This window comes from Chlorocebus sabaeus, chromosome 12, assembly GCF_047675955.1.
Source record: "Chlorocebus sabaeus isolate Y175 chromosome 12, mChlSab1.0.hap1, whole genome shotgun sequence".
NCBI classification, from domain to species: domain Eukaryota; kingdom Metazoa; phylum Chordata; class Mammalia; order Primates; family Cercopithecidae; genus Chlorocebus; species Chlorocebus sabaeus.
The window spans coordinates 110122541-110136682 of record NC_132915.1 but is presented as its reverse complement, the minus strand read 5'-3'; the positions used below and the strand labels follow the sequence as shown (position 1 = coordinate 110136682).

Below are 14142 nucleotides of genomic sequence, written 5' to 3'. Positions count from 1 at the left end.
TGCAACCTCCGCCTCCCGGGTTCAAGTGATTCTCTTGCCTCAGCCTCCTGAGTAGCTGGGATTACAGGTGCACACCACCACACCCGGCTAATTTTTTTGTATTTTTGGTAGAGACGGGGTTTCACCATGTTGGTCAGGTTGGTCTCGAACTCCAGACCTCAAGTGATCCACCTGCCTCGGGCCTCCCAAAGTCCTGGGATTACAGGTGTGAGACCCTGCACCTGGCCGACAAAAGGTTTTGAAATGACTGTTGTGCCTTATTTTGGTGGGCCCTCACTTTCTGTGTTAGGAAACAAGAATCTGAAATCATCATGGCGAGTGGGGCTTCCTCACGAGGCTTCAGAAGGCAGTTTTCTTGGACAGCGGAAAGTGCCCTGAGTGAGGATGATACTAGAAATACTAAATCGCAGCTGCCGTTGTTGGACCCCACTAAGTCCAGAGCATTCTGCCGTCCTACAGCTACTCTTCCCAGCAGCCCTCTGAAAAGACACTATTACTTCCATTTTCCAGGGGGAGAAGGCGGACACTCAGAGAGGTTTAGTAGCTTGTCCAAGGTCCCAGGGAGCAGGGGATGGGCCTAGGGTTCACACCTGGGTTAGCCCAGCTCCAAAGCTTTTCCTCTCCTTCGCTGCCCCGGGCTCAGCTCTCTTGGCAGGGCAGGTGGGTTCTGTCTGAGTCCCAGGACTGATGGAGGAGTAGAGCCCTGTGTTAAGAACGCTGTGCTTCAGGGATAGGAGAGCTTTGATTGATGAGTGATGTCTGCCTGGGCACAAGAAGAGTGAGAGGCAGGTGTGTGTGCTCACTCATCGTTAGGGTGGGTTTCCTTCGAAGTGTGAATGCATCTCTCGGTTGGCTTAGCAGGGCGGGTTCTGGAAGTACAGTCCCCGAATGGCCGTCCTGTTGATAATCCAGGATTCGATGGGATGCCCCGTTTCCCTAAACTGTCGCCCACACTCTGTGATCAGATTTGAACAAGAGCACAACCTCAGGAGTTTGGTATTTTCTCTTCCCTCTCTACATTGTGCGTGAGAAAGCACGTTCATACTTTGCCACGATGTCATTTTTTACATAACATCCTTTTATAGGAGATGAGTGGGGTTTAAAATATTTGCTTACGATGAGGACACATTTTCATAATGAGAATTTTGATTCTGTTTTTCTTTATTATGAAGTCATACCCATCATCACTGAAAATTTAGAAAAAGCAGAAATGACCGATGAGGTCGGAGACAGGGATGGCTGCACGTAAGCGAGGGGCTGGCGTGGGAGCGGGGACGGCCCAGGGCCGGTCCTGGCAACAGGGTTTCATGCTGAAGGGAAAGAAGCCTCCACCTCTGGGTCCTGAAGCCACATCTCAGCCTGGCAGAGCCTCCTGTGCTTTCTGGGGTCACCCGCGTGTGGGCCAGTCCCTCCAGGTTGTGGCTTCTCAGCTCCACCCCCATCAGCTGCACGGGGTCTGTGTCGGCCTGGGGCTCTGCATATCACGGGAGGAGATGGATTCCTTGAGGGGCTTCTTGGCCATGAATGGTGCTGTGTCAGCAACAGAGCCCTGGTGGGGAGGATCTCGTGGCAGCCTCAGCTCTGCCCGTGACCCGGGACACGCACCTCCATTGGGGGATGCGGCTGTATGGTGATGGGTGGAAGGAGGGAGAGTGGCTGGAGCAGAGAGCCGAGCTCACCCATGCAGAGGTCAGGCCTGGCCATGCTGCTCCTTGGGCACGGGCTTTTACCAGGAAGCCACAGGGGCACGCTGACCAATGGCCTGGTGGGTCTGGCTTGGGGACCTCCGACCTGAGACCTAGTCCCTGCAGGTCTGTGACAGAGCCAGGTAGGACCCAGGCCTCCAGCTCACAGCTCACAACTCCCCCCTGCCCCTCCCGCAGGAGCACAGGCCCCCAGCCTCCAGGTGGGGCAGGGCTGCCAGGATGGACCACGTCCCTGCTGGATCTCGGGCTGAGCAAATGTCAGCCTGACCCCAGGCAAGGAAGCAATCCCAGCTGGCATCTGGGCCCAGGCAGCCCCCCGGCTGGGATCTCCCGTCCCACCCTTAGTGACAGGTTTCCTACCAGAACACGCACCCGGGGGCTGCACGAGGATGTTTGGTTTAATTAAGGGGCCTCTCAGGTCTCCTGTAGAGATGAGTGGATTTGGCCCATAGCCTTGAACCAGCTGCAGCCCCCTCTTCTAGGTGTTTGATCTGCCTCTCCTGCCTCTCCTCCATCCCACCCCTCCCTCCCCTCCGCCTCTGCCCCCTCCCCGAGGCTGGCCCGGCATTTCAGCTCTGAGTGGTTGGCCTGTCTGGCCCAGGCTCGCCTTGTGCAGCGAGGCCTGTAGACCCATCTGTCTGTCTGCAGAGGATGGAGCAGAGTGATGCTTTCGGTCCTAGGGGAGGAAAACCGCTTCCTTCCACCCCTCCAGGTTCTTGGGCAGGTTTATGAATCGAATTGACATAAGACAGATGAACAGGAGAAAAACCATTATAATTATATACATATGCATGAGAGTTCCACAAAATGAGACTCAAGAAGAGCCCGGATGATTAAAGTTTATGTATCTCTATATTTATATACCATCCTGAACTAAACAAAGGCACCAGGGTTGGGGCGTCTTGGGGGCGGAGGGCGAGGGGGAGCAGCGCCACGTTCCTTCTGGGGAGTCCCCATGGGGCTCCTGCTCCCATTGTAGGAGGGGAGGCTGCAGATCCATGCAGAAGGTTCCGAGGGCTTTTCATTTTCAGGACTGTCTTCCGGACCTCAAGCCAGGGGCCGGTGGGTGGGGTGGGTGGGGTGGGTGAGCCCCTATCCTCGGTGCCTCAGAACTCACCCCTCCCTTCTGGAGTCCCCTCCTGCTTCCTCTCCTGCGGGGGCTGAGCTGGCAGCCCTCCCACCTGCCCACCAGGAGGTGCGCGAGGAGCCTCCTCTCCACTGTGAACCCCCTGGAAGTGGGAGTGCGGGTAAAGGGGAAGGCAGGTCGCCGGGCAGTTGAACGCCTTCTGCAGCCCTGACCTGGGCCTCTCATCTGCCCATTGGACACCCAGAGCCCGGAGTGCGTGTGACACATTCCTTGCCCCCTGGCGAGCTGGGCATGGGTCTCCTCTTGCCCTACGGCCCAGTTGGCTCGTTCTGTGGCTCCGATCAGTGTCCGCGCACACGGTGTCCTTCTAGAGACTGGACAAGAGCCCCTTTGCTCCTGGCTGGACCACACTGGGCTCTGCTCTGGGGTCCAGCTGGGGTCCCACTGGCCGGCAGTGCCGGGACCTGCTCACCTCCCTCTCGCCTTCTCTTCCGCAGGCCTTTTCCCTCAGAGGAGACCACAGAGAATGACGATGACGTCTACCGCAGCCTGGAGGAGCTGGCTGAGTAAGGCGGGGGGATGGGAGGAGGAATGGGAAGAGGGGAGGAGGGAAGGAGGGAGGGGCAGGGAGGTTCCTGGTGGTGTCCAGAGAGTCAACAGGAAACATGGCAGCCACAGTGCAGGCAGAGCTGGCCCTGGCTCTTCCCACGGGGGTGTCTCCTCATGATGGATCATGGCGTGGGCTGCCGTGCTGAGTGGGAAGGCATGCATCTGAGAGGCCTCAGAGATGAGCAGATCTTCACACCCCTTGTACATTCTAGAAGGCTGCCAAGCCAGTCTAATGGCTGGCCCAGGTGTTGGCCTGTTGCCCTAGCAGGGTCCTCCATGAGGGCTTGTCTCTGCGAAGCTGTGGGGCAGAGAGGGGGCCTGCTCCAAAGGCGGCCTAGCCATGCTCCCCAAGCCGGGTCTTGGGATGCCGTGTCGTGAGGAGGGAGCGGTGCTACCAGAAGCAGAGTCCCCTGGAGCGCGGGCTCAGGGCACAGGAGTATGTGGGCTCGGGGTTGACACGTGGCCCAGCAGTCACTGCCTTGCCTCAGTGGACCCGCCTCTGCTCTTCTCTGTGTCCACCTCATTCCTCCCTCTGAGAGGCCTCTGCTCCACCCAGGCACTGCCCAAGCCTGGCCACTGCACCAGGGCTGCAGCCCCACCGGGACCCGTGGGAATCCGTGACCAGGGTGGGATCACGTGACCCGCTCCGGGAGGAGGGAGGTAGGAGGGTAGGAGGAAGGGGCCTCACCTGCAGGTGAGGGACCCAGGCTGAGACCTAGCGTCCTTGCGGGGGGCTCACAGCCCGGTTCATCCACCGCCCTCCCAGGCCACTGGGAGATGTTGCCTTCGGGCTTCCTTGCTGCCTGGGGGCCTCTGGAACTGTTTGACAGCAGCTTCTGTGTTCTTAGCTCAACCACAGTTTCTTCTGGGAAGACTCTTAGGGTTTCTCTCTCCCTTCATCTTGGAGCACAGACTGAGAATGGCAACCAAGAGAGGAGTAAGCGGGGAGCTGTGTGTACTGTGCACCTGCTTGTAGGCTGGAGCTTTGCCTGTCTTACTGCTCAACCCACATCCAGAGCTGTCTTCAGGTTACAGGGCCCAGGAAAATACTTCCCGCAGGATCCCTGTCTATAGACACAATTCAAGTCATCCCCAAATCACGGAGCGCCACGCTGGCGGCCCAGTCTCATGCACTTCTGTGAAAGAAATTCCTCACCCACCAGCTGGAGTAGCTGCCATCAACCCTTCCCTTTGATGCTGGGCTGGCCACGGGGTCCTGGGGAAATCCCACTGGTCGGACTCCCAGAGCTCCTCCAGACATCCGGTCGGCCCCACGTGGGTCTGAGGGTTGTAGAGCATCCTGAAGGGGAGAGGTGGGCACAGGAGCCACGCAGGTCACAGCCAGGCCTGGGGCGCCCACCTGGAGGCCACTGTCCACCCTGACCAGCCTCAGGAATCTGAGGGAGACTTCGAAAATTCCAAAAAAAAAAGCCGCTCACTCCTAGAATCCCAGCACTTTTTTGGGAGGCTGAGGCGGGCGGATCACCTGAGGTCAGGAGTCGGAGACCAGTCTGGCTAACATGGTGAAACCCTGTCTATACTAAAAATATAAAAATTAGCCGGGTGTAGTTGTGGGCACCTGTCATCCCCGCTACTTGGGAGGCTGGGGCAGGAGAATCACTTGAACTCAGGAGGCAGAGGTTACAGTGAGCCAAGATGGCACCACCGCACTCCAGCCTGGGCGACAAGCGTGAAACTCCGTCTGGGGGAAAAAAAAAAAGAAAGAAAGAAAATTCCCAAAACTGCTCACTGCAGCATGCAGGCTCCTGAGACTGACTGAGGGACTGTCCATCTCAACCCTGTAAGGGGGGAGGAAACTGAGGCTCAGATGGGGCAGAGCTTCTGGCTGGTGGCATGGCCAGAGGGAAGTCCCTGAAGGATAAGGCCCCAGCCCCCAGCAGAGTCTGCAGCCACCCTACTTGCTATGCACAGAGTTGGAACCATACCCCCCGTACCCTTCCCGTACCCTTTCCGTGCCTTGGAAATCCTTCTCTGCCACGTCCGGGCCAAGGTGTCTCCCACTGTGTGAAGCCTCTTGTGTGCCATCCTGGCCAGCGCCCCCTCAGCACCCATGCCTCTGTTGGGCCTCTGGGCTGCCCAAGGGGTGCACCGTGATTAGGGAGTTAAATGCCTGTCCCCTGCCTATCAGAGGGTCAGACGCTGTGTCTTCTTCCTGTCCTCTCCTGGTCCAGCCCTAGCAGGGCAAGCCTTCCGCATGTGGTAGGACACCTGTACCCACATGACAATGACAGCAACAGTGGACGGTGCTTACGAGCTTTTTTGGGGCTGGGTACTGCTGGGCTTCATTCCCTCACATCCCCCACCCTCAGTTGCTCTGTGAGGTCTGTTCTGTGGTTGTCCTCATTTTATAGATAAGGAAACTGAGGCCCAGAGAGGGGACACCACTGGCCCATGTCACCCAGCTAGTAAGTGGCAGAGCCACGATTTGGCCCTAACCGCCCACCACACAGAGCCTGTGCCCCCCAGAGCCTGGGGAGCTCCTGGCCGGTGTGAAGGCAAGTTCCTGACCTGTTTCTCCTAAGTTACCAGCCTGAGGTTGGGGTTCTGTGCTCTCCAGAAATATCCTCAGTGTTTCTGGACAGTCAGCACAGGAGGGCTCCGGGACGATGGGGACCACATCGGCCTTGTGTGGCCCACTCCATAGGAGCCTGGCCAGGCCTGCCCCTGCTGGTTTATAGTGCACATTCAATTTTGAGGATTTTTGCCTGGAGAGTCAGGCTAGATCCCAGGTTGCTCGTTTTCTTTTTCATTTTTTTTTCTTTTTTTTGAGATGGAGTTTTGCTCTTGTCACCCAGGCTGGAGTGCAGTGGCATGATCTCAGCTCACTGCAACCTCCACCTCCTGGGTTCACATGATTCTCCTGCCTCAGCCTCCCGAGTAGCTGGGATTACAGGCATGCGCCACCACGCCCGGCTAGTTTTTATATTTTTAGTAGAGACAAGGTTTCACCATGTTGGCCAGGCTGGTCTGGGGCTCCTGACCTCAGTTGATCCACCCGCCTTGGCCTCCCAAAGTGCTGGGATTACAGGCGTGAGGCACCGCACCTGGCTGGGTTGCCCATTTTCCATCTTTCTCTGCCCATCCTGATTGTGACTGATCTCTTGAACCAAAATGCAAGGTGGAATTCCTCTCACCCAGAAAAGCAACTCCGGGAACATGTGGCTTTGCATCGTCCAGTAATGTTATTCCCTGACATTAAGACTGAACCTCCTTAATCCAATGAGCTCCTTATGACTGCAGTTATTGCAAACGTAAATCATCAGTTCTAAGGAAGGGGAATGCATCTGAATCTTTAACTTGCGATTTGGTCCCGGCGGCTCGAGTTTAATAAATTTTTTATGTTGTTTTCCCCCCTCCTTCTTTCACTGAAAGGCAAGATATCCTGTCCTTTCTCTGTGGACTTGGTGTGGATATTTAGCCATTATGGCAATTTACAAGACACAAACGCATGCCATTTCTTACCTGGATCCTACTTGGGGAGAGAATGTGGTTGTTAATTTTCAAGGCTGGAGCTGGGGAAATGGTCTAATCAGAAGCCAGGTGCATTAGTATTATAGTTGAAAGATTCCTTGAATTAGAAAGGAAAGAGGTTTAGTTGACTCACAGTTCCACAGGGCTGGGGAGGCCCCAGGAAACTTACAGTCATGGCGGAAGGGGAAGCAGACATGCCCTTCTTCACATGGCAGCAGCAAGGAGAAGTGCAGAGCGAAAAGGGGAAAGCCCCTTATAAAACCATCAGATCTCGTGAGAACTCACTATCACGAGAACAGTATGAGGGATATGAGGGTCACCGCCTCCATGAGTCAATGACCTCCCACCAGGTCCCTCCTACAACACACAGGGATTATGGGAACTACAATCCAAGATGAGATTTGGGTGGGGACACAGCCAGACCATATCAGCAGGCACAGGAGTGAGGAGAGGGAAGGGACGTTTGGAGCAGAATGCACCTGTTCTTTGCTTTGGGCCCGTAGCCAGATGCCCAACATGAGGGTCATCTTGAACGTCTAAAGGACTCCCCTGGCTACCCAGACCCTAGACACTCTGCAGCTGTTTGGGGAAAGTCAAACACTGGCTCACAGATGCAGCTGTCTCCCAAGGAATCTGGAAATGTGGTTTTAGGAGACCAGCGAGGGGCACCGTGTGAGTGCCTGTATGCTTTCATTCATTCACACAATCATCGTTCATTCCATCGTCAGCTGGTTCCTAAACACTCTGTGTGTGTCAGTCTTGGGACGAGGAGCTGGAAACACATTAAGATGAAGACATATTTCCTGCCTCCCAAAACCCAGGCCCCATGGGGAGTGTGGAAACCGAAGGACAGTTTCAGGGCAGTGTGGTGGGATTACAGCAGAGCCACGTCAAAAAATAAGAAGGGACAAATGAAACGAATCTTCAGAATGTATTTCATAGGCTGGGCATAGTGGCTTACACTTGTAATCCCAGCAATTCACTTTGGGATTGCTTGAGGCCAGAAGTTCGAGACCAGCCTGGGCAACATAGATCCTGTCACTGCACTCCAGCCTGAGCAACAGAGCAAGACCTCGTCTCCCAAAAAAAAAAGAAAAAAAAAATGTATATTATATTTAACCCAGCATATTCAAAATATTATCTGGGTCACCTTGTGATCAGTATCGCAGATCATCCTCGGGCAGTGTGTGTTTTGTGGTTGTTGCACGGAGTCCTCTGATCTGGCATGGAGCTTGCACTTGGGTGCGGATCACTGCAGCTTGTTATGTTGTGAGCCGGACAGCCACACGTGGCACGTGGCCAGTGGCTGTGTGCCGGGTCGCACGGGTCTTGGATCCAGAACATCTTTGAGGGAGCTGGAACCAGTCCCCTGCGTGGGCACGTATAACACTGAAGTTACTTTCTCAAGTGCTCTAAGCTCGCTTTTGAGAGCTTTGAATAATGCATAGTCAAATAATAAGAGCAGCTGGTTGAAAAAATTAACACCAAATATTGCCACTTAAAAATGCTTTATCAAGCAAAATAAGCCCAAATGGACGGCCTGTTTTTAAATTGCTCTAATAATCAGTACCTTGCATTTGCATAATGGCTTTTCCTTGGCAGGCACTGTGCTTCCCTTCTCGTTCCTGCCCCACTCTTGGGGGCCCCGGGCTAGATGCCTGCACTGGGGGGCTCCCAGCCTGGGGTCCAGAGGCAGGTTTGTACACAGAAGAGTGACAGGCACAAGACGGTTGGCTGTGGGAGCAGAGTGGGGCTGGCGGAGTGCTAGGTCAGAAGGAAAGGAAGGATTCTCAGAAGAGGGGACAGCCGGACCTCAGCACCCAAGGAGGAACTTGCTGAAGACCGGGGCAGTATCCCAGCACGAGGAGCTGGGCAGGGTGTGGAAGGCGAGGCTGGAGGGCAAGGTGAGGCTCCCCATCTGGAGGCGCGGCTGAGGGTTGTTCCAGCGCAAGTCTGGTATATTGTGCTATTGTGGCACAAGGCTTGGTGTTTGCAAGGTATGGGAATTCTGGGAGCTCCCCGGGGACTCACAGGGAGGACCACCCTTCCCCCAGGAAGGCACAGGGCCCACATCAAAATGCCTCCTGTGACCCCAACCTGGTGGCACTGCAGTGACGGTGCTTCTCCGCACGGTAGAAGAACACCTTGGATCAGCCTGTGCTGGCTGCAGGGGGCGGTGCTGCCGGGCGTCCAGGAAGGTGGCTGCATGCCGGCGATGCCCGCGCTCAGTGGTCAGCCCAGTGGGCACAGCGGTAGGTGGAGACGATCCTACTCAGTGGTCAGCCCCAGTGGGCACAGTGGTAGGTGGTGATGATCCTACTCAGTGGTCAGCCTCAGTGGGCACAGCAGTAGGTGGCACAGTGGCTTCTTCCTTCCAGCTTCGAGAAACATCCCTCTGATCGCTCTGGCCTGGAGTTCCGGGACCCTCTGTCCCCCTCCTGGCACTGCAGCCAGCTGCTCCTGGTTCCCTCCTGGCACTGCAGCCAGCTGTTCCTGGTTCCCTCCTGGCACTGCAGCCAGCTGTTCCTGGTTCCCTCCTGGCACTGCAGCCAGCTGTTCCTGGTTCCTATTTTCTGTTCACTGAGGCTGAGCGTGGTCCGCTGCAGTCTATGGGGGGCCCTGGGAATGCTTCCGGGTCTCGATGGAGGAGGATTTGGAAAGGGCACCCGGATTGGGTGCCAGAGAGTGCCATGGTGAGTGTGTCTTGCGAGGACACTGGTGCCACTGTGGCAGGGCGGCCCTTGCCAGTCTGTGAAGTAGGCTGCACACCCCAGTCCCCAGCAGGGCCAGGCCGCCTGCCTCTGCCCTCCCTCCTGTGGTGCCAGCAGGTCAGAAGCCCCTGAGAATTCTTAGGGGAATTGAAGGGACACGGGAGAAATCTGAAAGCTCTCGCTCGGGGCAGATGAGAAGCCAAAGGAAGGATGTGGACATGAGACTGAGCTTTATTTAGCCAACCGCTTGATCCTGTGTGGCTGGGGGAGGGGTGGTTGGACCTGGATCCTCTTCCCGGGGTGTGCTGCTAGATGTTTGACAGCCAGCTGGTGAACATGCCTCACCAGGAGCATCCTTGTCTGCAGAGTGGGGTCCTGTGACCCCACAGGCTGCTGTGGGAAGGCACCCCACCGACTCCAGTGGCTGCATGAGGAGGGAGTGATCCCAGACACAGCCAGGCTCTGTCAGGAACCGCTTGTCCTCCTGGCTTCTCCCCAGAGAGCCTCTGAGCAGGAGCATCCTTGAAGGGAGAGCTGCCCCTGAGTGCCAGCGGGGAGGGAGATTCTGGGGCCAGGGCTCTGGGCGAGGGCGTGGATGTGAGGCCGGGGCTGCTGGCTGCTTTAGTGTGGCGAGTCGCCAGGGCCCGAGGTCTAGCTGGCCTTTCCTTTCCTTTCAAGGGGCTGCTGCTCTGGGCGGGTTAAATGCCACTCAGGGCCTCAGTTTCCCGGTCTCTGAAACGAAAGCGTCCGCCCAGAGGGTCTGTGAATCCCTCTGAGCTTGACGAATCCACAATTTTATGATTTAGGAGCCTGCTTTGCATGACACTGGTTTCACTTTCCTGGGAGCTGAAGTGATTTTCAGGCTTAAACAAATGTGATGGTGACACGGCAGGGAATGTAATTTATCCGCGAATGTAGAGCTGCATGCTTTATTGCATCATAAAATGACTGTGCAGCTTTAAATGTGTCATGTTAGCATCGTTGGGATAATTTTTTAGGATGCATAAAATGTAGAAGGAGTTTCTGGTGTTGAGGAGGGTTTGGACGTCTTTCTACCTGGGGAGTGAGCGGGAGCTGCCTGCTGGCGGTGACCTGGGAGGGGAGAGGCCGCGCTTCTCCCACTGGATCCTGCCCTGGGGCCTTGGCCACTCTGTGCTGTGCCATTTGTCTGCAGGTGGACAAGGAATGAGGAACAAATCACTGTCTTCTGTGTCCCACCCTCCCCGCCGTTGTCCTCACCCTGCCCACTTCTCCCAAAGGAGGTTTGTTTAGATACCATCTCCTGAGCTCACGTACATTCATCTTCACGCTGGGAGGTCCACGTTGTGGAGGACGCCTGCGTATGGAGCCCGAGTTGAGCTGGGAGAGGCTGGGTTTGGGATGCCTTATGTCCACCCCAGAGGATTGTTTTTCCAAAGGAGACAAGTTTGAAAGCACACGCTTGGCTGGGCATGGTGACTCAAGCCTGTAATCCCAGCAGTTTGGGAGGCCGAGACGGGCGGATCATGAGGTCAGGAGATCGAGATCATCCTGGCTAACCCGGTGAAACCCCGTCTCTACTAAAAAAAAATACAAAACCTAGCCGGGCGAGGTGGCAGGCGCCTGTAGTCCCTGCTACTCGGGAGGCTAAGGCAGGAGAATGGTGTAAACCTGGGAGGCGGAGCTTGCAGTGAGCTGGGATCCGGCCACTGCACTCCACTGTCTCCTGGGCGACAGAGCGAGACTCCGTCTCAAAAAAAAAAAGAAAGCAGACGCCACGAAAACGGCCCCACGAGAAACAAGCAAATGAATCCAGCCCTGTTAGACAGCCCCCGGCCCCAGGCACACGTAAACCCTGCCCTGGTCTGAAGGAGGCCGGAATGAAGCCCCCTGCCCCAGCAGAGGTGTTGACAGGTGTCCTCCTGTCCCTCCCTGGTGGCCCAAGGCTCGTGCGGGGATGGAGGGGTGGCTGGAGGGACGGAAGACAGGCGGGGTTTCTTAAGGTGGGTGACGGCTGGGACAGAAAGGCCTTTGCCCCACCAGGTCCTTCATCGACAAGGACACCCGTGGCTGAACTGTGGCATCATCTGCTTGGAGCTGCCTCCCCGATGGCCGTGGTGCCTCGTTTGCACAACAGACCCTTTAAGACTGTGTGTTCGGCCCCACCCGGGCTTCTCCTTGGCAGCATGTGGTTCCCTCAAATGCTGCCGAGGGTCTGTTGCTGCTCGGTGTGACTGTGAGGCCAGGCCTCGCTGTGGGGATTGGTGGAATGGAGTGAATGAAGCCAGCATCCCCAGAGGGTGCCTCTGTCAAGATACTTCCAGTTACGTCTCACTGAGCCCTGCAGGCGGGGCCCCGAGCCCTCTGCCTGGACAGGAAGCAGGCTGGGCTCTGAGAGAGGCAGGCGCCTGGTCAGGGTCACACAGAACTAGGGGGCAGAGCTGCAGTTTGAGCCCAGCTCTGTCTCTCTGAGGGTCATTGTCAGACCACCCCTCCCTAACCCCAGGGGTGGCTAAAAGACCCCTGTCCCACAGACCTGGGACCTGGGACTCTTGTGAGCCCCTGCACTTCTCATTCTTGAGGCTCCTCTACCTCCCACATGTGCTATCCAGGCAGCAGCCTCTGGGGCAGACCCTGACAAGCCAGGAGGGCAGGAAGGCTTCCTGGAGGAGATGTTCATTTTGAAGAGTGCATAGGATTTGCCAAAGTGTGATTTAGGAAACCTGCTCTTGCCCCCTGTGCCAGGCCAGTCACTGCCTTGCTTTGGGCTGGGGTTTTAGGAGTGTCTGGGTCTTTTCTGTGTCTGTTCCCGGGAACCGAGGGCCAATGGGCCTGGCTCGGAGGTGATCCTATGTACGCAGTCCAGCCTTTCTAGCTCCTGTGGTCTAGACAAGCCCGGTCCCTGTCAGGAGATGGCTGCGGGACTGCTGGGCGGGGACTCCCCGTCCTCACCTTCCCTGTTAACGGAGCCATCAGCACTTCCCCGTGGGGCTGGCTGTGGAGGCCGCAGCTGGTTGGGATGAGAGCGCCGTGCTTTCAGGGGCTCTCCCTGCCCCCCTCGGACATCTTGTTGGCCCCTTGGTACTCTGGCACCACAGTGGGCCCCAGCTGTCTGCAGAGGCCCTGCTGCCATGTGGCTGGGGGCTTCAGTGACCTCGCAACCTGCTCCCCCACCCCCAGCACTGAGGGAGAGGCCATTTGTTCCTTCTCAGTGGGAGATGGCAGGGGAGCCCTCTGACGCACGCAGAGCAGGCACGCGTGACCACCCCACCCGCTCCACATTCCCGTGTGTGTGAGAGCAGGTATGGCCTGGGACTTCAGGGGTTTTCATTTTTAATACCTCGTTAAACTCGAGTGCTTACAGGACCGACTCGGTCACACCAACTCTCCGGTCTCATTTAGTGCCGTCTCTGTAGAGGGAGGGGACCAGCACACAAGAGGCGGCTTTAAAGACATACACATTCATCTTGCCGTTTTCCAGGAAGGCGTAGACGGCTGGGCTGCAGCCTGAATGAGGGGACTGCGTTGTGTCTGATGAAGGTCCCTCCCCACCTAAATCGCATTCCTGGTACTCTTCTGGAGGAGGAAGACTTCTCCCTTTTGACATTATTTCCCTTGTATTCAGCATCGACCTGACTGACACACAGTGGCACTTAACAAATATTGCTCTAAAATGAACAAGCGTCACATGCTGGGTTTTACTGTAAAAGTCCCATCATGTACATAGTGTCTCCTATATTGACTGCCCAACTCCTATTCATTCTACAAAACCCAGCCCACAGGTCACCTTCTCTAAGAAGTAGCCCCCAGCCCTACCAGGCTGAATTGAAGTTTTACCTTCACCAGATGCTTAGAAAGGACAGCAGGACAGTCTCTGCCACTGACTGTCCCTTAACTTCCTGCTTTTGTTTCTCACTGCCGAGATAAATGCTCCATCAGGGTCCTTTGTGAGGGAGCGGCGCACAGAGAGGACGCCTAACTAGGCCTGGGCCTGGTGCACTGTGGTAGGAGGAAGGGCTGGGGATAATAAGTTCCCGAGAGCATTCATGATTCCTGTACTGGAGGATCTGAGCCATAGGTCTATATGCTGTTCGACAGTCCCCGCTCCTGTCCCCTGAGAGCCAGGCCCTGGGCTTTGCCGCTTCATCTCAGCCCTCACAACACTTCAGGGTCAGTGCTCCAGCCCCCATTTTGCAGTTGCACAAATTAAGGCTCAGAGAGGGTAAGTGACTTGCCGGAGGTCACACAGCATGCTTCACATGGCAAAGGAGGAATTGAAACCGTGTGTTGTGGCCCGGGACATTCCCCTGGGCCCAGTCCTTGTGACCTGGCCCCAGGGGCTGTTCTTTTTTGGTTCCTGAATATTTTTAGATGGTGGGAGGCTCTTTTACTGCTTAGAAAGAATCCCCCAAAAAGAGGGAGTTACGGCCAGGAGGGACAGTCCAGTGGACGGGTCTTCTTCCGGGAATCCAGTAGCTGGAGCATGTGCAGGTGCGCGCCTACGTGACTTGGCGAGCTGGGTGACTCCCATGCCCTCTCTGAGCTCTGGTTTCCCCAC

At 56.2% G+C, this 14142-nt stretch overlaps 1 protein-coding gene across 2 annotated transcripts in view; it reads left to right on the top strand.

Moving 5' to 3' along the window:
- VAV2 (vav guanine nucleotide exchange factor 2) overlaps positions 1 to 14142 on the top strand; it is a 235677-nt gene that overhangs the window by 158275 nt on the left and 63260 nt on the right. For both annotated transcript variants that reach the window (XM_073022082.1, XM_073022081.1), the window contains exon 4: positions 3291 to 3359. In XM_073022082.1, coding sequence (XP_072878183.1) covers positions 3291 to 3359 — 69 coding nt within the window. The remainder of the gene's footprint in view (positions 1 to 3290; positions 3360 to 14142) is intronic.